This window comes from Morone saxatilis, unplaced genomic scaffold (genome assembly GCF_004916995.1).
Source record: "Morone saxatilis isolate NCDOM2014 unplaced genomic scaffold, NCSU_SB_2.0 Contig8, whole genome shotgun sequence".
Lineage (NCBI taxonomy): Eukaryota > Metazoa > Chordata > Actinopteri > Moronidae > Morone > Morone saxatilis.
The window spans coordinates 3,093,871-3,117,922 of NW_023340257.1; the positions used below are offsets into that span (position 1 = coordinate 3,093,871).

The window sequence follows — 24,052 nt, forward strand, 5'->3', positions numbered from 1 at the left end:
ATGTTAAATGCACTTGTTTGACAGTAAGTATCATCAGTATCCATTCAGAAAAAGGATGTTTAACCATTATCTTCTCACTATAAATTAATTTACCTTATGTCCCGCATCTTCTAAAAACTTTGCAGCGGTCAGACCAGCGATGCCCCCGCCAATGATCGCTACGTGGCGGGGTGTCTTAGTGGCAGGAAGTCCTCTGTCCATAATGTTGAGAAGCTCGCTGTAGNNCAAGGGGTCTCCAAAGATCCCACTCACAGTGAACACCACAACCCCGACTAGAACCAGGGGAACTGAGGGAGGGAAGAAAATATCGATTCAAGTGGTGGATTCAAAGCATCATGAGAGAAAGAAGAAGAAGAAGAAGAAGAAGAAGAGGAGGGATTGTTTCAAACTTTAAAGGTCTCATTCTCAGGGTCCCAAAATGTCTGTATTTGACGCCCTGGAATAAGACCCAGCAATCAACTATTTTTCTTGGCTCTGACTGGTTGTTTTCATTTAGGCCCGGTGAATTCTTGCAAACGTCATTAGCAGCACAGATTTATAAAAATTAGCTACTGCAGCTTTAAGTACAATTTGCTGGTCTGTACTCAAGTAGGGTTTAATTCAATGCAGGATTTTTACTTATAATGGGTTTTTATTATGAATTCATTGGTACTTGGTATTTAAATGACCAATGTTTAGAATTTAGTGACCCCTTGTGGTCAAGTTGCACATTGCAACTCCCTTGCTTCACCTTCCCCTTCCAAGTGTGAAGGAGAAACTCTGAAAAAACGTAGTCCACTGTCCATCCGTAGTTATGCATATTATATTCCATTTCTGCCAATGGATCCTCCTAAATGTCACACACTGGACCATTAAGTGTCCCCTAGAATATTTTCACTGCTTTACCTTTACCTACAGTGTACACCTAAACTGATATTGCCTTTTTTCAAGTGTCTAACATACTATCTTCTGCTGACCCAATGCACAGCTGTGCATAGCTTGGCTTCCATGCCAGTCCTTCTGTTTGCTTGCACTGACCACCATCTACTGTAGGTCACTATGGATAAGTACCTTACACAAACCCACTTAAAAAAACCCAACTGTATTCCTGTACATGGAGTATGCTGATGCTGGTCACTGAGCTTTACCAAGCAAATTTTGTTGCCTACAATGACAAATAAACAGTCTTATGTTTCATGGTGATCACTAAGCAACCAACTTCCAGTTTCCGTTCTTTACTGCTGAGCTTACAAACATAACCAAATCACATCTCTAAGCATAATTTAGGGTTTATGACAAATCACATGAAATATACTATCATACTGCATTTTCACAATAATACACTTGTATTGCATAATCAGTCCTCCCTACCATTATGCAGATTTTATTATTTAGTTAGACGTCAAATATTAATTTTATAATTAATTAAATTACAATAGCAGCATCTGACCTTTAACTATTAAACTAAAGTATGATGTAATAGTGGTTTGTTTAACACTTACAGAATTTGCACAGGGCCATGTGAGGGATCATCTTGAGGATGGAGCTCCACAGTCTGGACTTCTTCCTTCTGCTGTTGATACTGACACTATGAGAGGAAAATGAAACCTACCAAAGGCAGGTGTGTGACAAGTTCAGTGGGAGACACTCAAGGCAGCAGTATCATAAACAAACAGAAGTCTGTTGTTTCCGTTGAACTAAATGTTCAATTAAAAACTTTTCCTATAAACACAGAAAAAATACATTAAAATTGGTACACACGATTTATTATTGCAAATAATTAGTGAATATGCATAAGTAAATGATCTAAAATTAGAAGAGAAACAGCAACAGCTCAGGCTAGACTATGATTCCACTCACCTTTAGTAAAGGTAATGTCTCGTAAGTTGTTGTAAGTCTATGCATGACTGAGGAGAAATGACACAGTCCTGATAAAGCTACACTCTCAATGCTGTCTCTCCATACGAAAGCAGCCTGGAAAACCTGGAAACGTGGTATGTGTGAAATTGCACACAACGTTATTTTAATGAGGGGACTGTGTGGCTCCTCAGGTCTTCCAGAAATATTTTCCCACACCGGCTCGAGAATCAACCACACTGAACAAATCAGATTAGTGAGGTTATACTAGTCATCAGCATACCTCATTTCCTCCATCTTCACTCATTTCAATATCTGAGCTGAAAGTGCTCATTCAGTGGTATCCCAAAATGCCAAAAGTCAAACTTAAAAAAGCTGCATTCAAACCTAAAGCTGCACTGCAGTACAGGTAATATGACAAAACATAAAGTTATAACAGAGTGGGAACACTTTATAATAAAGGACACAATATTCTGAGTAAGAACCAAGGCACAAATGAGTTCACTGCTAGTGAACCATTAGTTAATGAATACTCCTAGTCAAATTTGATAGATTAGCTAATGATTAGTTAATGATTAGTTAATTAAGAAATAGAGAGTTAAGAATAATAATGGAGGACTATGTAGTATATAATGAGTTACTAGAGAACAGACTAGGAGTGTCTATATTAACAAATCATTAGGTAATGATAAATTCATGAATATCTGTAACACAATCATAGTGACCACTTTCTTCATCTGAACCAGCTTGTGAACAACACAAAACTAGTAACAACTAATTCATTACTAATTGCACTTGTGGCCCCCTAAAGTAAAGTGGTGCATCTTTTTTCTTGACATGATGTGAGTTGATACAATATATGGTAATCTGTCAAGATTGACATCTGCAAGCTGAGCGAGCAGTCATGCCTTTTAAACATAAAAGTAGCTGCCTTCATTGGAGAACATCACTGCGTATCTGTATATGACAAAAATATCTAATAAATTATTCATTTAATTGAATACTTTTTTATAGTTTATGTAAATTAAGCATTTTGTTAAAGGTTGCTACTAACAATTAAAAAAGAAAACCATGACAGAGAATGGTTCACTCATTTGTTCCCTGGTAAGTACTCAAAATATTGTGTCCCAATTTGTATTTATTAAAAGAATAGTCTTTTACAACTTACTTGTATGTGTGGTCTTCAAAAAAGAAAACAGTCCCGACTCACCCAGCCTGTTCTGCATCCAACAGACAATGGCACATAGGTGGTGTTTATAGGCTGCAGGAAATGAAAGCAAAAGCAAGCAAGAAAAAAAAAAAACAAGTTTCATTTTCCTGACAACATTAGCTGCTGCTTGGTACTTTTTTGGAATTCACAGTGACTACATGCTGAATAACTACTTCTTTGGAAACTGGAAGTGATTAAGGACAGTACTGAGGGAATATTAAACTGACCACAAAAGGAACATAAAAACACATACGGGAACAGGAAATATTTCCAATTCCAACTTGTGTCAAAGCTTGATTTGGACCTGAACAGTCTGGTTGCTGCTGAACAGTCTGGTGGCAATCTCAAAGGGGGAGAGGATCACCTGACCTGCCTATTGTAGCTCAGGTTACACTCTACATCACAGGTTACAAAACTACCTAGCAATATACAGATGATGCACAGCTGAACGCAGCACTGTCTGAGGTCAAGGAGCAGGTTTTATTTCACATTTTTGTCAGCATGTGTAAAAACACTGAGTTCACTGAACTAATGAGGCCTTGGGAGTTAAGTCATCCATGTTAATGTATAATGTGTAAGGTACAGCTCTCGCAGCAGCCTGAGAAATCAGACAGAGATCTTAGGAAATAAGTGAAGACATTATTATTATTGTGTTCAGTATAGAGCTGGAGCCAGGGACAATTAGCTTAGCTTAGCATAGATAATAGGAGCAGGGGGAAACAGCTAACCTGGTTCAGTCCTAAATTCAAAAGCTTAATTAATAAATTAGCTTAACACACCTCTTGTTCAATCTGTACACAAACTGCAAGTAATTATGCTACTGCACCACAAATCAACAAATTGTCCTTTTTACATTCCCGTTTGTGTATAAATTAAACAAAAGAAAATGTGTTAGCAAACTTCAGTGGTGCTCACAAGCCTTCCTAAACCCCGCCCCTTTTTGGTCTGTGTTGAACAGTTGAGCAAGCCTCTGTCATCTTTCTACTTTACTAAATATGCTATGTGTTTGTCTATGTTGAAAAGTTAGCTAGCTAGTTTGGTGGCTAGTTTACCAAGGTTACAAAAGGGGTGGAACATAGGAAGGGTCCATTTTTTTTAACTTTGGAGGGAGCTAGCTGTTTGTGGTTGCTTCCAGTGATTATGCTAGTCCCCTGGCTCCAACTTTATAGGTTACTTAGCATGCAAACATCAGAATGATAGCTTATTTCACTCTGAGAAAAGTTTATTTTCCAAAATGTCAAGATTGTTTCATACCCAATGTCGTGTTCAATGAACTGTTTTTTTGTGCTTTGGCAGCATCATGCGGTAGCTTGTTTTTCAGACCCAGAAATCAACAACCCAGGTTATGGAGTGACGCAGGAAAACTGCATTCTTTATAAAGCCAGCAGGGAGAGCTTCATTGGCTGCAATACTACTACATGAGCAAAATGAGCCAAAATCTCACTGATTAATGAGCTCCAGTAAACAGTTTCTTCCTAATGAGTATATGGCTCAATGGCTCAGTTTCGATGTCTTCTCCAACGACAGTTCTCATTCTCAGTGAAGTCCGTACAGCTCAACGCACTGAACTCAAGAGTCAACCCGTCAAACTAGGCAGTGCTGATCAAATATGGATCAAGATTGTAAAACATGAAAATGTCATGCTGCCTCTCTAGTGGTGTTTAGCCACCCTATACAGAACAGAGAACATTCTTCCTGTGAGGCTAACCACTGCATCACTGTGCCACCCATAAATAACAGTCATCTAAAAATAATCAGACTTGTTTTGCTACAGCAACAATTGTCTTCTTCTTGACTTTAAAGCTTGCCTAGGCTTGATCTTGGCATAACAGTGGTTAAAGACACTTTGGCTTGCACTGAGACACTGAAACCAGCACTGACTGCACCCTTCACTGGGACTGTCTCATTGTTCTAGGAACCAAAAGTTATGGACCAGAATAAAAATGCACATCATCCTACCAATCCCATAAAAATCCTGTACACAGTGGCTTTATAATGTACAAATACTTAAAGTGGTTAAAATGTCAGATAAAGGCTGTTCAAAACAAACAAAAAGAGATAAATTCATTTGGGGATTTAGTATACTTAAATATTTGAGTACAAGCTAGTTTTTGGAGTAAATTCTCTCTTTTTATTCCAAATATGTTTTACATTATGCCATTATAAGTAGGAGAGTATTGCTACTCAGTTAGAAAACTCTTCATTTCTCAAGTCGATGGCACACTCCCACAAAGCCACAAAGGAAACTAAAGTGGTATCAACACAAGCAGTGGAGAAGCGCTCTCTCTGTAACTTGCAAGCACAAATGACCTCCAGCTATATTCATATGACAGAAGTCTCATTCCATAACTCTTTGTTGTTGACTTCTGGTCCTGAAAAACAAGCACCCCCAGGATGCTGCCAAATTCTTTACACAACAGAACTTAATTGAACACCCAGTCATTAGTTTGATAAAACTAGTTCAGAGTCTCACTCCATAACTCTTGGTTCACACTGGCTACCTGAGCAGTGTGTGACACTACAGCTCTGAGCAGCTGCATCCGCCACATGCTCTGTGTTTACACTGACAGCGTGCCAGCTGCTGCCAGCCCTATCTTTCTATACTATCTTTCTTTCTATACTGTGTTTGCCTTTATAAAAGCCTTGCTAACATGAATGGATTCTGTCCACAGAAACACCAGAGAGCTTTTAATCTCTTCTTTCTTTTCTTCTTATCTTTTAAACACATACAATATTCAGTGTCTGCCCAGAATATCTTTGTGTCAGTCCAATTACAAAACACATGTGAGATATATTTTAATCCACATTAACCACATTTATCAACACTTTAACTATACCGGTTGAACCCTTTATTAAGAGATGGCCACAAAACATTTCCCCAGGGGACGAGCCACAACTTATAGGATATTTTTGATAAATGTATTAGAACAATTTTACTAGATAATGTTTACTTGTGTTTGTATTAGCTATATTGTCCAATGTATTTACAGTTTTAAGTTACAGTTGATAAAACATGTACAGTACACGCCCCTTGGCAAAGAATTAAACACCACTGTGTATCCTTAGGGTGTAACCATTGACAGTACTATAGGGTGTAAGGGATGGTGAATTAAATTTGGAGGCAAACTCGTTAGGTGACCATCTGCATTAAGATGTGTTCAATGCAACCATTTTATCATGATGAAACAACATATCCCATGAGTCTTAGCCGCTGACAAGGCCTCGTGGAAGCTGTAGTTGTTGAATACCAGATAAACAATCCCTGTTTTATCTTTATCTTTTTAAAACGACATAATGTCCTAATTCTAGGTTTTACTTTTTCTTTTGTGGTCAATACAATGACTCATTCTCGCGCTTCTAAAGCATCAGGGGTGCGCGGGAGCTATTTCAACATACGTCATGATACAGGAAGTAAACAAACCAGCCAGTGTTACGCTCACGAGACCTCTTGAGTGCCATGACAGCTCGGGCAGGTTCATTATTTTTCTCTTTTATTATAATAAGTAGCTAGGGAAAATGTATGTACAATATGAGGCCACTTTACATGTTGCACCGTGCCCGCGATGTGTTCTTTAAATTTGTAGCCGAGCAAGGATACTAAAATGTTTGGGTCCTAGCCTAACGCCACGTATCTCTAGTAAAATATTTAGCAATTTAAAGAAGGTATGCCTATTGGCAAAGAGTGACACCTCACAAGACAATATTGAAGGCCTCAAAGAAATCGCTAGGATCCTCTCTTCATTTCGGCATTAGTTTAGTACATGTAAAAGTAATGATGTAAATAATATTCCGACTTCTTTCCCCGCGCCCAGTTTTCTTCCACTGCTAATGAGCCGTAGAGGGTGGAGATGGAGAGCGCGCTATAACGTCAATTCTATCATAAAGTAGACATTATGTTGGAATATATTGCTCTAGGTCGAATAACATGTATGCCGAATGTTCTGCTGTTGCTTGTGATGGATCCAGTAAGCTCCCAAAACCATGTTTGTCGCCCGTATACACGTCATGCGACACTTAAACAGTAAATTGTCAAATTTATGAACGGGGTTTGGTTTGGCGTTTTCTCACCACATCAGATAACGGTATACAGTGCTAACATTAGTCAAACACGTACATAGCTGGTGCAGGTTAATCGAACTGATATATACAGATAAACAAATAATCATTCTGCGACATAATTTTGTGGCCGGGAAGATAATCGAGCTAGTAAACATGCGTTTAGTGCAGAGGCATCGTGCAAACAGACGTTAGCAGCTAGCATAAAAATGTTTGGCTCTATAGTTAAATCCAATTAAACAAGTGGTTTATCATTAATCAAGTTTAATATCTTATATGTTCAGTTGATATTGAGTTTATGTTATATGTATTAATAACTATACATCTGTCCTTAGTTAAAGTACACAAACACACAGCAAGCTTTAGGAGTGGTTGGTTTAAGCTGCTAGATGTAGACTCTTCTCTGCTTCTTCCTTGATGGGGAATTGCAAAGGGGTCAGTAGGGGCCCAAAAATTGTTTTTTTTCCTGGGCCCTCTTTGCAGGTTAATCTGACCATGCACTCATTCTCTTTCATTTATACTGATCACATATGTAGCCATGCATGCAGCTCCTCTGTCTGTTTTTTGAATGCTGTCCCTAATCTGTACTCCCCTTGTGTTTTTTTCAAGGTGTGATGTTGCTATGGCCTGCATGAGCTCCCCATCTCATCCTGAGGGTGTCAAGCAAGACAGTGCCATGGCTGAGGTGTTGGGACAGAGGAGCCTGTTGGGCTTTGGTGTGCTGTTGGCATGGCTGGTACTGTTCCACCTGCTGGTCAACATCTGGCTGCTGTGCGTGTTCACCAGCCTGCTGGTGGTGCTCGGCGGCTGGCTCGGCTCGCAGGCCGTCCTGGAGTCCAACAGTGTGGTTCACCTGGAGAGGTTTATCACCCTGGAGCAGGTAACTGTACAGTTAACTGTGCTTTACAGTTTGAGTATTAGTGCCACTTTTCACTTGTAGACATGGTTATAAATATATTATTGGGTTTACTGGGCTCAGATAATATTAGCCTTTCTTGCTTTTGGGAATCTATTTCACTTAATTTACACTTGTCATTGCTAAATTTCAGGTTCCACCGTCTGTGGAGGATGAGCAGCACTTGGACAAGGAGATCCACAACACAGTGAGAAAAATCATCAGGGACTTTGTCACCTCCTGGTACTCCACTGTGTCCTCTGAGAGTTGTTTTGAAACGGAGGTTCAAGAGGCAATGATCTCTATGGCCATGGAGCTGAAAATACGCGCAAGAAAGGTCGACAGGAAGGTACTTTGTTTTAAAGACATCAGTATTGGGAGCATTTGCAGAGAGTCGCTGTTTGCTTGCCTGCACTTTGTGTAACCTGGTTATGGTTATGGTTGCTTAAATGTCACTTAATGAAAAAAAAAGTGTTTAAGAGAAACAATGTTAACAGAACTAGATTTTTTTGTTGGGGAATTTTTTATAGCTTGTTTATTACTTACCCTTTACTTTACCTTTACAGAACAGAGACACTTTTGATTCTTCATAATTCTTCATGGTTTATTTAGACGCGTTGAAACGTTTTAGCTTGTGACCACTTGTTGGAGAAATTCTTCTAAAATCTTGAGAGTTGCTACTTCTCTGAAGAATTACAGACCTGGTGTAATATGTGTAATATGTATGTCTTGCCTTATATACCATCAAGTAAACAGAGGAACAGTTGGTGACCCCTGACAAATTGATTAAATCAGTTCTTCATTCAAGTGTTAATCATGTATCAAATACCTTAGACCTTTCTCTGTACAATGGTCCTTTAATATTACACTGTAACGCTGAGAAGATTTTAAGATGACTTCATTACAACTTAAACACGAAAATGAAATGGGCATCATCAGATCAATACATTGATTCTACAAGGTCCATTTCCCACACACTCATTACAAGTTATGGTCTCAGTGTGGACATGAGCTGGACATCATATATCTTATTTTAAGGTTTTTTAGAGGTGTGATGAGCTGAAAGTCTCCAGTATTTAACGAAAAAAGCAAGAGTCAGAGAAGAGTGAAACTAAATAAGCTCAATTTTGTTCAACTTTATGTAATAATTTATTATAATAATAATAATATTATAATTATTATAAATATTATAATAAAAGATAATAATTTCTTTTAATAAAGATATTTGTTTAAGGAAGCATCCCTCTGAGTACCTTTGTGTTGTCATATCAGTGCACAAACCACACAGAAAAGGTCTATTTTCATTCCAGCTCAAAAATTCACTATATCAGCTTGGTAATTGGTGAATATTTTCCTGCCAAAATCGGTATCAGTCTCAAAAATCCCAAATCGTTTGGGCTCTGGTGGTATCGAAAGAAACTGTCATCAGATTTACTCAAATGACATCAGATTTACATTTTGAAAACAGTCTTTGATGGGACATTTTTCAATCCCCACAGGAGCTGACCCAGAGGATCCTGGATCTGTTTGGCTGCCACCTGCAGGACTACATCAGGGCCAAGGAGCTGGTGAGCGAGCAGCCTCTGACAGCAAAGCGGAGCGGTGAGAGCGAGCAACTGTGGAAAGCGTATTCCAGCATCACCGCGCCTCACCTCGCCATGACCAGTGAGGCAGTGGAAGTAAACTACACCAGAGCGGTCGTAGATTTGCTGCTGCACGTTTTGGTGCAGTCGCCGCACTTGGAGACCCGCACCGGGCGGTTCGTGGTCGGAGAGCTCATCACCTGCAACGTTCTGCTCCCCCTCATTGCTAAATTGTCTGACCCTGACTGGTTGAACAGTCTCATGATCGAAATATTCGGCAAGTCTAGCAAACCACAGGAGCCAGTTACAACAGACCCGCCGACTTCGCCACCACCACTACCACCGCCGACCGCTCAATCAGAGCTCGTTTCACTACAAGAGACAACGCATGTTTCTCCAAAGAATAATGAAGTTCCTCCAGTAGGAGTTGAGACTGAAATGGTAACTGACACAGAGATGGCCACACCCGAACTCCTTGTCTATGATGTTGTTGACTCCGAGGAGGTGGACTGTCAACAGAACAATGCTGAAGAAGAAGAACCTACTGGACCCTTTTTAAGGCACTACATGAGAGGAAGCAAGTCAAACCCATTTTACCAGGAAAACGACTCTGACCTGGATTCTCCTTTAGAATATAAACGAAGTTCCATTGATTCCCTGGTCATGATAGGCCATGAGGAGGGCCTGTATGACAGACAGAAAGAATCTATTGAGAGCAATAATGGTGTGGAGCTGGAGGATGTTTGCCCAAGCCCAGTGGATGGCTCCTGCCCTAAGGTCTTGGTAAATTCACAACCAGTAGGGTACCCCAATGGCTGCGGCACCTCACCAGTTCGGACAGCCGAGGGGGCTCCTACTATCAGCAGCCTTCAGGACCTTGAGAAGGAGGGCAGTTCCCCTTCAGTAAATCCAGCCAGGGAGCTCCTTCTGGGTGTGGAACAGAGTGGGCTGGGGACCCCCAGTGAGCTGACTGAAGTCAGTCCGTTGCAAGGCAATTCCCCTATGCCGTTGTTTAGTTTTGAGCCCCTCAGCAGCCCTGATGGACCAGTCATCATCCAGAACCTCCGCATCACCGGCACCATCACAGCTAAGGAACACCGCGGCACCGGCTCACACCCCTACACTCTTTACACCATCAAAGTAAGGAGATGACATGACCTAAATCTGTGTCTCCTTCCTCTGTTCATTATTTTGGGTGACACTGTATTTGTCCATGTGCAATACATCAGCCTTGTTATCTTTGCAATCCAGTTGTTCTATGGTGTCCACGTCTGGTGGCACTAGGCTGATGTAAGGCCCAAAGATTACAACCCAAAGAAATGTTCAAATACAACTTTAAAAGTTACAGATGAAGAATTGTTAAAAAGTTAAGGGTTACATATATGAGATTTAAAAGATCAATATAGCAGCAAAAAACGATTTACTAGCTATGTAAAGATATCGTGGAGTCATGGTGTGGTGCAGAGAATGATGTCACACTCCCCCTGCCTGTGTTGCTATCCCAGCCTTTCTGTGCTTTGTTAACAAACCTGGTCTGGCCACATGTTCATGTTAGTGCATGTAAGTCCCTCTGTGTACAACAGAGTAGAGCGATTGAAACTGCTGTTTTTCTCATCTACTTCAGTGAATTTAGGATTTGACTTTGGAACAGTGGAAAGACTTAACAAAGACATTTTTGATCAATTTTATTTTCTTATGTCCACTTGTGTGCAAGTTAAAATTGCTGATTTTGTCAATGGAGTCTGGTGACGTGTGGTAGTGATATTACAGCTGTTTATGGTTAAACCAAAAGTTTATCTCTGTAGAGATTATTTTCATAATGTTGTTAGACACTAACAATCTGATCCTTTCAGTGACAAAAACAAGCACTTTTATTGGACGTACTTTGACCGCACGTTTGTCCCCAAGGATTAGAAGATTTATGGCAGCCATAGGAACCTGTTTTCTCATCTAACTCTGTGAATTAAGAGATTATTTTGACCAAACCAGTGTTGGTGAGTGTTGGAAAGACTAACAAAGATGGCTTTGATGAGTTTTATTTTGCCCAGTCTGATGTGTGTTTTATGGTTATCTGCTGGGTAAAATGATATGTATGCCAATGGAGTCTGGTTGGTTGTAGTGCCCATTGTTTTGGTCTGAGATGCTGATTCTGTAGTGCATCATCTAGTGGAAGTGAATTTCGTATAAATAACCTTTAGAGGTGCCCTGTGGAGGTTTGCAACAATATGAAAATGAAAATTGTGATTGTACCCTTTTTAATTTCTATTTTTATTTCAAATATTGATTCTTATTAACTAACATTATCCTTTTTTATGTAAACCAAACATTTTAAATTGAGTAGAAACAACTCATTTATTTCATATTATTTCTAATGTTGACATTTAGGACATACAATATTTAAAACCCAACTGTTCATTTACTATTTTCATCCTAGGGTTGATTTGTGTATCCTAGTTTTCAAAATTAAAACTGTCAAAATAGTCAAATTGAACCACTTAATGGTCAAGGCCTCATACTATGTTGTGTTGGTTTTCAGTATGAGACAGCGATGGGCTGTGAGAACCCAGGAAGCCTCCAGCCGGGCTCCGAGGATGCTGAAGTTGTACCGTCAGGTTGTGAGAATCCGTCATCCATTCAGCCGGTAGCCTATCACATGGTCAACAGGCGATACAGCGAGTTCCTCAACCTGCAGACACGACTGGAAGAAAAAACAGAACTCCGGAAACTCATCAAAGGTAGGAAGGATGGACTCACCACCAGTGTGCACAGTGGCTAGTTAGCTTTAGTCCAGCCTACCTGGATTTGCACTTAAATTATTGGCCATTGCTTAAAAGATCCAGTTTGATTTGGTTCTGGTACTTGAGCCAACATCCATCGAACATTTTTTTGTAATCCGACTGTGTTTCAGGTGTGAAAGGTCCCAAAAAAATATTTCCAGACATGCCGTTTGGAAACATGGACAGTGACAAGATAGAGGCCAGGAAAGGACTTCTGGAGACCTTTCTAAAGGTTAGTGGGTTGATATTTGATCACATGGATTAAATATTTGTAGGCCCAATGTAACATTTTATGATCTTTTAGATCTTTAAGATTGTAAACCAGCATTCTGTCCTCTTTTTCAGCAACTCTGTGCCATCCCTGAAATAGCCAACAGTGAGGAGATGCAGGAGTTTCTGGCTCTCAATACAGACGCCAGGATCGCCTTTGTCAAGAAACCTTTTATCGTGTCACGCATAGACAAGGTTTGATCCTGAATATTTCATCATGGCACAGCTGAATAAACTTGAATTTATGATAAGCACATGTATGCAGAATAATTACTATAATCCGACTTTGATACAATGTCATATGATATCATGTAACATGATAAAAACATTTTTTTCATGGTTGTACAATTATGTTTGTATGCATGTTTGTTTTTGTAAGATAATTAAGCCTCTATTGAGTTCACAGTAAGTTTGTAAAGCAGTACATGTGTTTCTATGTTTAGATCGTGGTGAATGCCATTGTGGACACCCTGAAGACAGCGTTTCCTCGTTCAGAACCTCAGAGCCCAACAGAGGATAACGAGGCAGAGGTGGACGGGGGGAAAATAAGTGCTGACAAGAAGAGCAAGTACGACTCCAGAGATCCAGACCAACTTATATCCACATATATGCCAGAAACACAAACCCATACACAGGAAGGTGTTGTAGTGCCAGCCTTTTTGCAGGCTTGCAGGCAAAAATGTAATGCAAAAAAAACGCTTCACCTCCACAACCTTATTTATGAGAGCCAGTTTTAATCTCCAGTAGTGATGGTGCAAGTCTGGTCGTTTATTTATATATATTATTATATTATAAACAATACTGATAGCTTAAGGTACATTTAGCTGCTGTTCTGGAGCTTCAGATAATATCACATATCATGCATACTAGCCGTGTTTCTATTAATGTCTTTTGAAGTATCGCATTAGAAAAAGTTTGATGGAAACAGCAAACTTCTTTAAAAAACAGAAAACCTTTGCAAAAGGTTTTTACACTTACTTGAGGTTGTTTTTGCCCTTTTGAAAAAGTTAATGCTTTTAATAATTAACTTCTGACTTAACCAACATTTAACTCACATTACAGATGAGATATTCCTTCTCCGACAGCCTTCTCATCGCTCCCACGGCTGTATAACACATCTATGATCGCTCCACACAGATCTGATAGAAACCTTCCTGACACAAACAGACATGTCATATTTCCATCCTGTTTTCTGCATTGTTTTTCACCATTTGACCACTGTTGGCACCACCTACTGCTAATCTCAATGAACCAACTCTAACAGTAGTGGGTGGAATTAAAATTCGCATTTTCTTTGACCGATTGAAAACTCGGTTAAACTTTGCGATGCATTTGGAAGGAAACATGGCTAATAAAGAGAGATGGAGGTGTTGTTTTCTGTGTGTGTGTGTGTCTGTGTGCACACATTAATTTGTTTGTATGATCCCAGGTCTCGCCTGAAGTTCTCCAGTAAAAACATCCCCTTTATGAACGGCTCAGACATTAGACCGCCAGTTTTGTTCAGTTTGGACCAAACCAGCACAGTAAGTAACTTACATTAAAATCTGCACTTTGATATGCACTACTGATGTTTCAAGTTTTTCCTGCTTTTTATACCTTCTCCTCTCTGTTCTCAAAGGTGTTTAATGGGATGTCTTTTACCGATTTGCAAGCCTTTATTACTGAACAAGAAAAACTTTCCATCGGAGCAGAGATGGAGAGGGAGGACAGTCCCGTAGGCTGTTTAGTGGGCAGCTTGAGAGAAAAGCACAGCCAGGAGCCTGGTAAGAATGGGGTGAGGGGATACGTTTTAAAATAATGATGGCTTCACAAGAACATGTCTGATGTCTTCCGTTTAGTCTAGTGGAGGAATCATCATACCAGACAAAGAGAGCTGCTACTACAGTCAGATGGATAACCTTAAATGGATTTAATCAAATATTTTAATTGAGCAAAAATCCAATTGAACTTGAATCTTAGCCTCCTAGCCTCTCATCATTATCTCTGCAACCATCACGTCTGCTTGTCTGACTCACCCTGGCCTGTCTGCTTTCGTTTTCCTTTGTGTCAGACCAACTCACTGACTCACTAACTGTTGTCTTCTAGCTTTCCATTCAGTGTCTCACCATGATTACAGCAGGACTATCTAATCGAAACCAGCTTGTTCCATATTGCAGTCATGCATCAGATTTGTTTTTTTGGCATAATGCTGCAGCTGAAGAGACGGAAACACAGGAATGTGACTTGGTGTGACAGTCATTTTATTTTTTCCTTTACAAACCTAAACACTTCCATTAAGTGACTCACTGACAGGAGTTAAGTTAATGTTAATGTTTACATGTTATAGAATTTGACTTTTCAGAGAGAGAGAGAGACAATGAGACAATATGAGAGAGTGGGTGGTTGTGAGTACAAAAAAACAGAACTGAGAGTAAAACTTTGTTATTCATGTAATGTAATTGTGGTTGTTTAACAGTTAAGTGTATTAACTCTGGGTATTCGCAAGAATCTGGCAATATGACAAAAATTTAGATTTTTCCAAACACATTTTAGGAAAACTGCCATAGTATAAAGAGTACACCACAATATGCATGAACGCTACCAGAACAGTGGGATCTGCATTTGTAGGTATCCCAGAGATTAATCTATGATAAATGGGTTTGGATGTGGATTAATTATATATGCACTTCCCCCGTATGAAAGCAGTGTTTTCCGCAAATTTGGCCAATCATAGTAATTTAGAGTTTTGCCAATCATAGTCCCCCGCACAAAATGTTGAGCCATACGTCACCAAACTACTATCGATTTCTTTCTCACCGTTACAAGTTGCCTTCGATTTTTAAGGGTCCAGTGTCAGAAATGGAATATAATATTCATAGCTATGTTTTCTTTGTACAAGCATTTCTTTGAGTCACATCTTTCCAACACAATGATGATAAATCTCTGATAAAGCCACCGTTTGCCTGTCCTCAAGGCAGCCACTTTAGGAATCGTTGTGTTAGTGCACCTGTCAGATTCTTTGTTTTTGTTTCAAGACTCTTGGCTCTAGCTTTTTTTCATCAGTATTGACCTTGATAAAGGGACCAATGCCTAGTGTTAGCCCTAACCCTTAACTGTTACCTGTTCTTAACTCTTAATTGGAACGTCTGTCACCATCCACTATGTTCTATCACCTACCATCACAGCTTCTCTCCATCACAAGGAATGACCATAGGAATAATGGATGATCTTATTAACATCATATGGAAACTATGTCTGCATTTGCTCGACATTGGAATGAGATGTTCCCCGTTTAATTGCATTTCTTCCTTGTTAGGCATCTGGTCATTGTCTGTTTGAAGGACTGTTTTTTTCCCCCGGACAGTCAGGGTGAATGAAGAGCCTAATTTTGACCAGACCCTGAAATGTTCCACAATAAAAGTTACCAGACTGACAGTTCACAGAGTACTAATATGCTACTTTCAAAACAGATAGATATAGATGTCAGAATACCTCTTAACAGTATGTTGAATCATTGAACACCTAATTGCAAAATTCCTTCCCTACTGAATTACTGACACTAAATAGTTTTTTTTCTCCATATTTGTGGTTTGGGATTCAAAATATCAAGTCCAAAATTCAGTTACCAAACATTCTTTGTAACAGTCAAGTCAAGCTCTGTCAGTCACATTATCCAGGAAAGAGAAGTACAAACGAGTGTCTGGAAAGCCCTGAAAATCTCTAAATGTAAATGTCACCCTGCTGAAAAAAAAAATATGTTTTTTAAATTGCAAACCAAAATGAGCTTTCGGAAATTCCAAACAGAGAAATTCAAACCACATGAATACCAATAGATGCTACCCATTTTCAGTTACAGCACAGTTATTCAATTTCACAACAATAGTTATTGTTATTAAGAGCCACCTTCCTTTTTTTGTATCGGTGTTCATTCATTATCAAGATAGTAATGGTCAGTTTTTCTCAGTATATGTTAGTTATTGAGGTTGTTGTTTGCAGTGGTGTTGAACTGGATTGTATTTTTTTGAGAGGTGGTTCTAATATTTTGACCACCTCATTTACAAACATGATGGTGAACACTCACTAAGAGTGACCTATAACATATAGTTATAGGGATATTTCCATGCTGTTATAAGTATTAAAAGCCTAACCAGGTCAAAAAGGTTTCTCTTAAACCTTTTCACTGATTAAGAAAACTGCGTTTCTTGTGTGCATGACGTTTAATGAATTAAGGTAATTAATAACTTAATAATTAATTTAGTTAGGTTAGGTAAACAGGCTTTTCACTCATAATATAGGCTTAAATATTTCCTGCACATAGCATTGAAAGATGGCTTTTACTAAAAACATTTAGATGTTGTAGAACAGTGGCTCGCAACATTTTTGGATCCCCAAATTTATACCCATCAGGTTGTGAACCCATACTTGATAATTGGGATCCACATCTGAAAATATTTAGGTATTCCATCACTGTCTGTACTGTAGATTGGCAGATTAACAGTGAAGAGTGTGAAACCTATGAACAGATAAGTCTCTGATTGGGCTAACTTCTACTCCATTAAATAACAGTGAAATTAATATATTCCCCCTCAAAGTCCCCTTGCCATCCTGGACCCCAAATTGAGAACCACTGTAGTGGTTTCACACTACTACACTACAATCACACTCAGCTAGCAGAACTAGCAGTGTCTAGGTGTAACCACATGAGGGCAGTGTTAATAAATGTATGATGTGGAGTGCTGATGTGATTACTGGACAGGCATTTTTAATCAGATGCACGCAGAAGAAATATTTTGCTCAGAGAACAGATTCTAATGTTTGGTTTTAGATATACAAACATGTCCTTCTCCAGATCCATCTGTCTGTCAGATGCTGCCTTTTCATGCTAAACCAATCTGATCAAGCTGATCTTTTCCTGTAACACAGTAATTATCATGTATATCATTGAGTGTTTTTATGTGTCTCTTGCATGTTGTGGGCACAGCATCTGAGATGGCGCTGGCTGAGGTGGCTCTGAACATCCTGTGTCTGCTGATGGAGAAGCAGTGGAGCTGGCTGTGCACTGAAAACATTCAGAAGACCATCAGGCTGCTGTTTGGGACCCTTATTAACAGGTGACGTGCTACATTCATTTAACAGTCGGGGGAGGCTACAGAAGAGAGAACTATAAGAAAAACTTTACAAAGTTTTTTTCCCCAGGAAGTTAGAAATAGAGATGCAAAGATGTAAACCCAACACATACTTAAAACAAAATAGATCCAGTTGTTTGCAGTCTGCAACTCTGTCACTATATGCCACTAAATCCTACACACTGGTCCTTTACTAATATTCTTTAATAAAGTTATTTGTTTAAGAAAGCAACCTACTTTTTGCATAGTCATATCAGTGCACTATAGAAAAGGTCTATTTTAATTCCAGCTCAGAAATTCACTAGTGTGTGTGTAGAATTTTTGTCATGTTGAAGAGCCCTCAGAGATTCCTTTTTACTTTGGTGACTAGATGCAGTATAAAGTGTATTTGTAGTTCAGAAACAGAGGTTTTGACTTTCAGTCCTCTTTTTTAGCACTGCTCTGAGGTTGGTCAGAGACAAAATTAGGTCAAACTAAAATGCAAGACACTTCACGGCTCTTGAATTATGAACTTAAGAAGTAAATGTGTAATGAACAGGGGCAATGATTGACTGTGCCTTCTCATAAAGTTAAATGTTGCAGAATCCTAAATATGCTGTAGATAGATTGCTAACCCACAGTCCTCCTGTACGTTTCCTTTTCCAAAACTGAGCAATATACTGACCTGTAAAAGAATTTGCACTTCATCAATGCTGTGCTTAGCTGTAAGGTATGTCTGGTCAGTGGTTAGTTGGCGGCAAACACATGGTATGTGAACTGTAAGTAGACTGTGAAGGAGAGTCTAGGTATTTTTGGCAGCTTTTAAACTGTGCATACTCACAGTGTACTGTGAGTCCCAATGGTGTATGCCTGTGATTCCAAAATCTATTATTTTGTAGGGGTGTTTTATCACAATGGGATATTGTATTGATTCTTTTGATAATGATACAATATTTGCTGATATCACAAAGTCTCTCAAGATATGATTTCGATTCAGTTCAATCCAGGGGCCATTAATCCGGACAGATGGATCTTTCAACCCCTATTATTTCGATAAGCACACCTGAGTTAAATAATCTGATGTCAAGTCTATAGTTTGTGTAGTATGTTACGGTAACATTTCTCTGCCCCAGAATTTTGAAACATCCTTTGGTCCTGCTGACGCAAAACATGTGTTATGGTGTGAGAACTTGTCATTACTGTCTCAGTTTCTGACGCTTGTGTCGCCGGGTTGCGATGGCAGCAGGCTAGACACGGTAGCTCAGATGTTCCAGATGCCAGCCACATCCTTCAGTGCTTTCTGGACGATGCAGAGGATTTCCCAGGGCACGCCGGATGAATCCAATGTGTTTTGGGTCTGTCCCAGGAATTCTTCCCAGTTGGATGTGCCCTGAAGGCGTCCAGAGGGAGGCATCCAACAGACATCTCGATCAGATGGCCAAACCATCCTACAGTAACGGAATCCTTTCATTGTAAAGGAGCGCTGTCAGTATGCTCAAAACGTATTAGTTCGTACATCGTGTTGTCTGACCATGTCTCAAGGCAAAAGTGCTTGAAAGTGATTTTGAAACCCTGCTTACTTTCTCACCTTTGCACATAAGGCCAATTGCTGCACAAAGTGGCTCTAATTGTCAGATTATCTGTTTCGGAAAGCTACAGAAATTGTAACACGAAGAAACCTCAGTTCTAACGTTGAGAAGATTTGAAGGAAAATGAGACCTTTATGGATGTCCACTCTTCCGAAGGACGCTAATTTCGTTCTTTTGTGTCCGTGATCTCTTTCTTCCGGTTATGACTGTAGGTGAGCAATTGGAACGGCACTGCATCACTATCGATGTTGCACCAAAGGGGGAAAGAGCGGAGTATGACATGCAACAAAGGGAACGGAGGCCATGTGGCATCTGCTGTGCTGGGCTACCAAGGCGCTCTGACTCTGTCTTCTTAAAGAGATTTTACAAGGTTTTCTGCAGCAAAGAACCAATGGAAACTTCTATATAGGAGGGGGTCGGGACACGAAGACACATGTTTCCTAGAGGGCTGTCTATGAGCTGGAGAGGGATCTCTGGCTCATGTACAGTCGTTAGTCAAGACAGTTGATATTTTGTCTGTTTTACAAAGTCAGGGGCATCACTTGCCATGCAGTCTACCTATTAACCACTTAACAGAAACACCGAAGACTCCTATAAATATATGCTCTTTATGTGATTAGACAAGCTTGCTATCGCGTTTTGAATAGTATCAAGTCTTTTCACTGTTTCATGTGTTGTAGAGTATATGACTGTATGTGCATACATGCATGCCTGCACTATTTGGCGCTCAAGAGAATGCCTGACATCAACTCCTCAAACATTTGTCACAGATAGGTATAGCTCCTGCTGCCAGTAAACTGAACATGCAGACAATGTTCTCAGGTTCTAGTGTTTGTGCTGTTGGTGCTGCGACCTCACGTTCCCTGGGGTGTCAGTACCAGAATATCGTTTCTTCATATTGATACGGGGCCCTCTATTTTAAGAAGTTCCACCAGCCAAGTGCGAAAGGCCTTGTGCTTTTGTTTGGCCTTGTCTATATTAGGCAGCAGTCTGTCAACATTGCAGTGACAGCTCTCAGTGTGATAGGTATCTCCTCTCATCAACTGGTTTCTCTGTACAGAGGAGATGAGGTGCTCTGGCTGTGGACTGCTGTTGATAGAAACACTACTGTGAAATTGTGATACTAAGATAGCTCTATTCATGTCAAATGCAAAGTAGTATATAGAATAAAATAACAATAAATAAAAGCCAAGTGGATGAACAATAAATCCAAGCATGGATATAAGTGTTACATAAAAGTAAATTGCTAAAATAAAGCAGAAATTGCTTACATAAAAGTTTAATGATATAAAAGGCTTATATAAAAGCCTCTCTACTCAAAGGAAAAAGTGATTGAATGCTGTGAGTGATAGCACAGATTGTTAGCGTATGTCAGTGTGTTTTAAAGTGTCTGGGCCACAACCTTTGGGCTTTAGCCAGGATTTACTGATGGTTACCAGAACCATGCCTTAAGTATTTTGGGATGCATGCTATCTAATTAAGACATGCAAAAGACAAAGCAATCTTAGTTTCCATTCCTTGCCTTAAAGCTCTGCTAAACAATAGTTAAAGCTGTACTAGCGGGAGTTTTTTAGTACACTCATGGCTCCTAGAGGATGAATCCTTATGACTCTGGTGACCCTCTGACTTTTCATCTGTTGCCACCATCAGATTGAGATGTTGTGACAACTATTTGATGTCCATGACGTGGTACAGACATTCATGCCACCCTCAGGTTTAATTGTAATAACTTCTGTGATTCTCTGACCTCTCATCTAGCACCATCTTCAGGTCAGCATTTTAATTTGACCAGTACTTTTATGACCAAATACTTACAAAATGAATGTCATTCCCATTCCCCAAACTAAAATTGGTAAACATTATACCTGCTAAGCATGCTAGCATTGTAATTGTGCCTTTTGCTCAGAGCACCCATATGCCTACATAAAACCTCACAGAGCTACTAACATGGCTGGTGTTAATAATCAAATTGAATTAAATGACTGATTGAATGAGTGAAATGACTAGAAGTATTGCCAAGCTCATGTAGAATTAACACTGATTTCTGCAGCTCTGTGCAGCTTGTAACCACCTGTTGTTTTGGTTATGTGTCTGCTGGTTGTGTAAGTAGCCTGTTGTTTTCTAACATATTAACCATAACAATGTGCTGACTTGATTGTGTACCAGGGCTATGTTTCAGTGACAGTATTTATTTATTTTTTTAACGGCCTAAACAAATAGTCATGGAAGTGCATTTACACCCTACCTTGTAACGAAATAGTGTAATTCAATTCAATTATTTCAGTTTATAGTTATTCTTATTAATAAATTGATCCACAAATTAGTTTCAAAATCCCAATTAGATTTTTTTTGTGGGACTGACTGGTTATATTAAGTGCTGTGAAGGTTTTTATATAATCTGACATCTGTTTGGTGGGAGGCAAGAGAAGCTGCAGGCAGCAGAAACCTTATCCATACCAGTCTACAGCTGTAGTGGATGCATGTCTGTCAGAATTTAATTTGGAATTGTGAGTGGATGGAGAAAGTGTGCATTTGTGTGTGGGGGATGAAACCAGGACCCAACAGGCCAAATCTGGGTCTGTGTGTGTGTGTGTGTGGGTGTGTGACAGGTCTGGCTGGAAAAGCCGGCTCTCCGCTCCTATAAATGGGGTCCAAGGCGAGGCTCTGGTTTGGGAGATGTCTGAATTTTATGGACTGGAAAGTGGGACAGTTTAAGATGAATATAGTCTCTTTCTCTTAGACAGCAGTCTGGATGGAAAATCCAGCTGGAGCCAGATTGTTGTCAGTGTCTAGATGTACTTTAGATGTAGCAAGAGTGCAGCCACTTTATGTCAACATCACAAGCATTTGTGGGGATACTCCATGTTCTTTTTGGTTATATGTGCCTGTAAACACAATGCTTCCTTCATTTGCCAATAACAGACTGATTAAACTCCAGATGGTGATTATCCTGAGGCAAATGTCTATCAATACTAATGACTATCAACTACACCTTCAGAAAAGCATGCTGAAGCTTATGTCAGCTTTTGATATGTGTGAAATCATCTCCATAAATGCACGCATGTGAGTGCTATATAATTAAATGAAATATGCCCTTTGAGACTCCTATACCCACTTACCTGCACTGGACAACGTTGGCTGCAGTCGTGTGGTGGAGAAAGTGGGTCATTGGCGGTGATGATGATACAGTATAATGATTGTAATTAATCAAATTGCATCATGTGGTTCAGATTTTCTCTGCAAGCTGTTCTGCCATCGGACTGTGTTCAGTAAGTTAGGTTATCCTTTATTGATCCCCTTCGGGAAACTCATTCTCTGCATTTGACTCCCATCCTGAGTATTAGGAGCAGTGGTCAGCCACCGTGCGGTGTCCGGGGATCAACTCCAGGTCTGGAGAATTGAACTAATACATGTTTTTGATGGTGGGGGAAACCAGAGCACCAACATGCACACTCCATTCCCAGGACCTTGCTGTGAAGTGACAGTGCTAACCATTGAGCCACCATGCCGCCACTCTAAGTGTGCATCATTCAGTCACATCCGCTGATGGACTGCTGACATTTTTTACCACCTAATGGGCCAATGCACAGGTTCTCTTTGTCGGTGCACCTGTACTACCATGCTGATAACTCAGCAGTCAGTCGTTTTCTGGTTTGCCAGTGGGCTGCTTGTTTGTCCGTTGGTTTACAACATGTTTTACCTCACCAAACTCCACGGGGCACCTCTGTTCTGCTTGTCTTCTGCTGCACCTGTCATACAATGACATGATTCTTTATTTTTACTCCCTAAAACGGCATATTAATACTTCCATAAACAATTCGAATGGTACCACAAGTCCTTGCTGACAGCTTGATGATGGAGGTGAGGATGAAGGGGAGTATGGAGGATTTAAAGCTTGTCAACAGTTGTAATAGAGAACGCTCTCACTCTCTCAATCTTTTTCTTCTGCTCCCGCTGTCTCTGCTTCAGCTACACTGTTAATTAATACCCAGGGATCTCCATCTGACATACAGTGGCCTGCTTGGGTTTCAGCGGTGGTGAACGACAAGTTGTTTGGCTTCAGGGAAAGTGGTTTCTGTCTCACTGCTGCACTATTTAGCCAATGACCACATTGTGGCATTTGGAGAGAACTCTAAAGATGTGGTTAGGACTCCAACATTAACAAAATATATAACACTGGCTTTTCTGAGTTCTGGCGTGTATGAGTCCACTTGCATGCTATTTCATAATTTGTTTTTCACTTTTAAGAGTAGGCAGTTTACCTGCAGAATGTTAGAGTATGTGCAGGTGGATTGCTTCAGAGCATTGGAGTATGCTGTATCCAAGAACAACAAAATGTTAATCTGGTTATTACAGTCATCCCTGATATGATGTTTTTGCTACAGGCTCATGTAGATGAAATGTAACAACATCAGATACCATAACTTTCACTGGGATCTCCCCTAGTGGTGATGGTAGAGGTGATGGGTTGTGCAGAAGTAGGTCTGAAAGACAAGATGAATAATGGGTTGCATTGAATTTTAAAGATGATTGAACAGATTCAGTCATGTTGTAGTCAGAATTTGTGAATGAAAGACACTTGGACAGTGTCGGAAAGCTGAAGTGATGGAGACGCTTCCATTCAATGTATACACAATGACAGTCATGCCGCGGAGGTCTGTAGCATTGGCAGGGAGAGGGACGGCAGCTGCTGCTCTTTTGAACACAGCTTATTATCCGGACTATAAACTGTGTTTATGATATTAGTTTGCA

At 39.9% G+C, this 24,052-nt stretch overlaps 1 protein-coding gene across 1 annotated transcript in view; it reads left to right on the top strand.

The window, feature by feature from the left end:
* Positions 1–6,430: 6,430 nt before the first annotated feature.
* snx19b (sorting nexin 19b) overlaps positions 6,431–24,052 on the top strand; it is a 43,404-nt gene continuing 25,782 nt past the window's right edge. The window contains exons 1-11 of the mRNA XM_035679767.1: positions 6,431–6,519; positions 7,712–7,982; positions 8,152–8,346; positions 9,497–10,720; positions 12,117–12,315; positions 12,489–12,589; positions 12,703–12,822; positions 13,071–13,195; positions 14,057–14,150; positions 14,246–14,390; positions 17,588–17,717. Coding sequence (XP_035535660.1) covers positions 6,446–6,519; positions 7,712–7,982; positions 8,152–8,346; positions 9,497–10,720; positions 12,117–12,315; positions 12,489–12,589; positions 12,703–12,822; positions 13,071–13,195; positions 14,057–14,150; positions 14,246–14,390; positions 17,588–17,717 — 2,678 coding nt within the window. The 5' untranslated portion in view covers positions 6,431–6,445. The remainder of the gene's footprint in view (positions 6,520–7,711; positions 7,983–8,151; positions 8,347–9,496; positions 10,721–12,116; positions 12,316–12,488; positions 12,590–12,702; positions 12,823–13,070; positions 13,196–14,056; positions 14,151–14,245; positions 14,391–17,587; positions 17,718–24,052) is intronic.